At 49.2% G+C, this 5,763-nt stretch overlaps 1 protein-coding gene across 1 annotated transcript in view; it reads right to left on the minus strand.

The window, feature by feature from the left end:
* Positions 1 to 2,380: 2,380 nt before the first annotated feature.
* CDA (cytidine deaminase) overlaps positions 2,381 to 5,763 on the minus strand; it is a 20,016-nt gene continuing 16,633 nt past the window's right edge. The window contains exon 4 of the mRNA XM_007119356.3: positions 2,381 to 2,887. Coding sequence (XP_007119418.1) covers positions 2,771 to 2,887 — 117 coding nt within the window. The 3' untranslated portion in view covers positions 2,381 to 2,770. The remainder of the gene's footprint in view (positions 2,888 to 5,763) is intronic.

A 5,763-nucleotide genomic window follows, 5' to 3' on the forward strand; every position in this document is an offset into this window, starting at 1 on the left:
GCTTCTATTGGAATATGTCCATGGGAATCTGGGACTCAGCTTTAGGGTCCTAAAAAACACAGACAGCCCTGAACAATAGAGCACATGCTGCTCTGAAATCACAGCCCTCGGAACAGCCGGACTGCAAAATGAAAGTGCTTTTATTTTAAACAAACATCCCAGCTTCTCTGCGGCCAAATGAGTGTCATTCTTCCAAGGGGACATTGTTCAAATAATTTCTGGAATCCTTCTTTGCAAATTGCCTTCCCCAGTCTGTTTCCATGAAGTATAAGAACACTGGGCTTTGTCCTCCAGACAGTCCTCATTCTTTGACCCTCCCCAAACCGCATTCCCTAATGGGCTGACCCTTCTTGTGCCCTGGATGAAATATCCCCTCCTCAGGGCTGCTCTGCCCATTCTCAGGCAAGCTCCACCCCTCCTGCGACTTGCCCCTGGAGCACTTTCTTCCCCTTGGGTGACCCTTGTCATGAAGTACTAGAATCATTTAGATGTCGTTTGCCACAGGTAGACAGAACCCTGTGAGGGCAGGGATTTTATGTCTTATTTACTATTGTATCCCCAGGGTCAGGTCCCAGCCCTGCAACACAGTAGGCACTCAATAAACAATTGTTAAATGAATGTAAAAGCCTGTTTGCAAAATCAAATCCATCATCAAAGGACCCAAATTTGTCACCCTTAATAAAAGGAACAGCTGGCATGTATCAAGAGCTTACTGAGGACCCAGCACTGGGCTCTCAATAGGGCATTATTTCCTTTGATCCACACGACAATGCTGTACGCTGGGAACTGTCATCCCTGATTTACAGATGAGGAAATTGAGACTCAGAGCAATGAAATCGCTTGCCCAAAGCCACACAGTTTGGAGGCTGTTCAACTCTGAAGTTCAAACTTTTAACCATTGTGCTATACCGTTTTTTTCTTGCTAAATAGGAAAGAAAAATGTTTTGGAAATTTAAAAAATACAGACATGTACAAAGGAAAAAAACCACTAATCTAGATTCCCATCAAGCAGAAGTTTAACTGACGTTAACATCTTGGCCTATTTTCTTTCACCTTCCTTTCTTCTTTTTCTTTCTCCACTCCTCGTTATTGAGAACATTCAGAAGAGTGTGCTGGAGGCCGCAGCAGCCATTTCTAAAGAAAGGCAGGCAGGGTGGAGTTTTGCATCATGCAGAAATGTTGGAAATACTTTCCTGTATTTCTTGGTTACTGCTCCCAGGATGGCAGCAGGTAGGTCTGGGTGTGTAATGGAAAAGCCAGTCTTACCGGACAGTAACCCCTGCAGATGCTCTGATCTCAGTAGAAAGGATTCCCAGGGAAGGGGTGAATTACCTGTCCACTTCCTGTGCCTCCAGCAACTTGCTTGCCTGGGAAAGAGGAAATCTACACCCTATTCGTACCCCAGCCACCAAAGCTCACCCCAAGGCCAACTCCTCCAGGGAGGACATCCAGAGCTGTCAGCCCCCTTTACAGGGCCAGCCTAGCTCCTTCCCTTATTCAGTCCTCACCTCCCTAATTGTACCAGCAGACAGTCCCCTCCCTGACCCTCCTCACTCCCCAGAAGGCAGCATGCCCCCCACAACTATGCCCCCCCTGCACTTGGTACCCGCCTGGACCACAGTGTGTATTTCTGTGCATTAGTCCTGTTTACACCTCTCTCTCCCCATCAGACTGCAAGTTTCTCAAGGGCAGAGACTGTTTCTTATACATCTTTCTCTCTGCAGTATTTGGCATATAAAAGAGACTCAGTAAATAAAGGCAGCCAGACATCAGCTGTGGGAGAATGGAAAAAACACTCAGAGTCAGACAGACTTGGTTCAAATTCCAGATCTGCCACATCACAGCGCGTGGCAAAGAGCAGGCACTGTTTCTAGACCATAGTGGGAGTTACAGGACCTGGATTCTGGTTTGAATTTTGCTGCAGTCCTAAAGCGAGTTACTCAACCAGGGCCCACATCTGTAAGAAGGGGGAGATAGCTACTTCGCCGAGTTGTCAAGTACTTTAAATACAAAATAATCCACGCAAAAGTACTTGACACAGAGTAGGTCCTCATAGAGACATTTGCTATGCTGTCTAGGCAAACTCATGCCTCCCCCTTTATACTTGGGGATGACAGCACCCAGTGCCCGGGTCTAACTGAGCCCAGAACGACTCTAGAAATGGCCGTTGGCAGTAAGATCCAGCCCAGCGGCCTCCCATCTGGAGAAGGCAGGGGCAAGAAGCCTAAAAACTCAGCTCTCCACACCAGCTACACGGGTCCAAGGTTCCTGTTTCCTCTCCCAGAAGAAAGAATCCAGGTCTTTCTATAAAGACAAATCACCCTGCCCCTCCTAAGAGCTACAGCAAGGATTGAGACAGAGCAAAACGTGCTCTCCCGAATCAGTATATTCTGTAATGTTTATAATTAGAAATGTCGCTCAGAGCAGGATAGAACCAAGCAGGATAGCACAGACCTGGCTGGAATTTGAAAGAGGGCCCACAGGAAGGAAGAGAGGGACGGGGTGCTCTGAGTCCTAGGGAGGACAAGGAGGGTTGCAAGGAGGGACTGTGGCCCAGGCTGGAGTGAAACCCTGTATCACTTCAGTAGAAACCCCAGTGCTTGAGTGCAATTTGGAAAAGTCATCTCTGCCCAGCGCCTGTGGGGTTGGAGACCACTAGGCAGGCGTCCCCAGGTCTGTGAGTACGTCTTCATGCAGTTCTCTGGGTGGCTGTCCCCTTAAGCACGTGTGGGAACCCAGGGTCTCCCAGGCGGTGGGTGTTCCCCATCCCTCACTGGATCTTCTGCAAGTCCTCGGGCCCGAAGGAGGCAGGCAGCAGCTCCTGGACTGTCCTGACAACGTACGTGCCATCCGGCTTGGTCATGTAGACAGCCCAGTCAGTGCCAAACTGGAAAAGAGACAAAGCCAGTGTGAGGGAAGCAGTGTGGCCAAGGGGTGAGGGCTGAGGGCTGACCTGGGTTTGAATCTGGCTCTACCTCTTACTGTCTAACATGCCTCTCTGTACCTCGGTTTTCTCACCTGTAAAATGGGAATGACAATAATCATACCTGGTGCATAGAGCTTGAGGGAGGAGCCCATAAAAGATGGCACATTAAGCAGTTAGCACAGCGCTTGCACATTGCTAATGCGAAATCACTGTTCCCTTCTCTGATTAAGGACTCACCCAGGGCTTCACAAGAACAATATCTAACCCCTGGGGCCAGATCCCCTCCTGCTGTGAAAAAGAACAACTAATATCTGCTTCCCTTAGAGCCTCTGACAACCAGGAGAGGTGGCATGCCTGCCTAATCACACACCTGACATTGAACATGCGGGATTTCGCCATCTACCCTTTGAGGGAGGGGGGTATTATCCCCATTTTACTGATGAGGAAACTGAGGTTTTGCAGGGTAATGTCAGGAAAGCAGAGTTTTAGCCCAAATCTGTGTCCCCATCTTTCTCTTACATAACAGGAGCTACCACTTGCTGGCTGTGTGATGTGGGGCAAATGATTAAACTCTTCGGGTCTCTGTGTGTGTCTTGATCTGTGAAGTGGTTTTAGAGACAAAAGACTTATTAGGCAGGAAGACAGGTGTCCTAGGTGGAGAGTTAAATCAGCTGTGGGGTAATGGAGAGAGTCCGGGAGTTGGAGTCAACGGCCCGAGGCTCTGCCTGGCCGGCGCTGAGTCCTGGAGGTGTGTGCACGCGGTGCCGGGCACGTAGTAAATACTCCATCAATGGAAGCCATTCCTACTGATGACTTGTGCTTCCTAGTGACCGCTCAGCTTTGCCGCCTGCTGTTCGCGCTTCAGTCTGAATCACCAAGTTATTACCAGGCACAATCCGTCTCTGGCTTTTTATTTTATTTTACTTTATTATTATCTTTTTAAATTTTAATTTTATTTATTTCTTTATACAGCAGGTTCTTATTAGTTATCCATTTTATACATATTAGTGTCTACATGTCAATCCCAATCTCCCAATTCATCTCCCCCCCCCCCCCACCCCCGCCACTTTCCCTCCTTGGTGTCCATACGTTTGTTCTCTACATCTGTGTCTCTATTTCTGCCCTGCAATCCGGTTCATCTGTACCATTTTTCTAGGTTCCACATATATGCGTTAATATACGACATTTGTTTTTCTCTTTCTGACTTTCTTCACCCTATGACAGTCTCTAGATCCATCCGTGTCTCTACAAATGACCCAATTTCGTTTCTTTTTCTGGCTTTTTAAAATTAATGTTTTTGTTTGTTTGTTTGTTTGTTTTTGTGGTATGCGGGCCTCCCTCTGCTGTGGCCTCTCCCGTTGCGGAGCACAGGCTCCGGACGCGCAGGCTCAGCGGCCATGGCCCACGGGCCCAGCCACTCCGCGGCATGTGGGATCCTCCCAGACCGGGGCGCGAACCCGGTTCCCCTGCATCGGCAGGCGGACGCGCAACCACTGCGCCACCAGGGAAGCCCCTAAAATTAATGTTTTAAGGAAGGAAATTTTTCTGCCTGGCGGGCTCTGCCTGAGGGTATGGGTGAGAGTTGAGTGGAGGTGAGTTTAAGCGCCAGGCCCCTGGCCCCCAAGCTTCAGCTCTTATTATTTGCATTTTGGTTTCAGTTTTGCCTCTCCCTCCTTCAGCTTTTCCATTCCCCTTCTCTCCTCTGCCAGCATCTAATCTGTTTGGAGAAAACAGCAATGAGCAATTGGACTGAGGCAGGGCCTCGGGAGTCAGGGAGTTGGCATTCTGATGTGCTTTCCTTATGTGGCCTTGGACATGCCATGGTGCTGGGCAGCCATTCGTGCCCCTCTAACGGGAGATGAAGTGCCTATTGTGAATTCAGTGCCTTCGTGGTGGCATTTTTCATCTCGATTTGGGACATGAGTTCTGCTAACTGTGCCAGATTTGCAGTCCTGGCAAGAAGCAGAAGCAGGCGGGAGATGTTTGCATGTTCGAGAGACGCTTTGAAACCCCCAAGGCACAAAAGCAAAACTGAAGCAAGCCCCACTTCCCCCCATTTCAGACAGCTCCCAGAGCAGAAGCCCCCATGGAACAAGCAGGTCCTATTCTGCAAAGCATCATTATATCTCCACTGGGGCCGAAAATAATTTGTTCCATTTATAGGACCGTAAAGGCAGGGAGGCTTCCCGGGGGAGCGTGGGCTTTGCAGTCAGCCTGAACTGCCGCGAATGCCAGCTCGCCACTGACCGGCTGCATGTCCTTCAGCAGGTCATTTCACTTCTCTGGGAAATGGGGATAATGACCCACACTTCCCTCCAGGTGGGGAGTGGAGATTAAATGAGACGCTATATTTACAGGGGCCAATGACGTCACATCAGAGCCCAAGGGCCTGGGGATTCTTTAAACTGGTGGCTTTAGCCTCTGGGGACTCTGGAGGACACAGACCCCTTTGCGAGTCCACCAAAGCCTCGGACATCCCCCCTCCCCCAATGTACGTTTACACATCAAAAACTTCACTGGGCCCAGATTCAGGAGCCACGACCAAATCCACCCCTTTGTTTTTAGGATTGAAGAAACTGAAGTCTTCCACCAAGATCTTTGTAAAAAGTACATCAGATCCTTTAAGTCCCCTCTTAAAAACAACCAGTGAATTCCCTTTATTCTTTTCTTCCCCCGACTTTTGTTTTAATGTCGTAAAATCATTTTAACCATTTTTTTTTTTTTTTTTTTTTTTTGTGGTATGCGGGCCTCCCTCTGTTGTGGCCTCTCCCGTTGCGGAGCAACGGAGCACAGGCTCCGGACGCGCAGGCTCAGCGGCCACGGCTCACGGGCCCAGC

This window comes from Physeter macrocephalus, unplaced genomic scaffold (genome assembly GCF_002837175.3).
Source record: "Physeter macrocephalus isolate SW-GA unplaced genomic scaffold, ASM283717v5 random_125, whole genome shotgun sequence".
NCBI classification, from domain to species: domain Eukaryota; kingdom Metazoa; phylum Chordata; class Mammalia; order Artiodactyla; family Physeteridae; genus Physeter; species Physeter macrocephalus.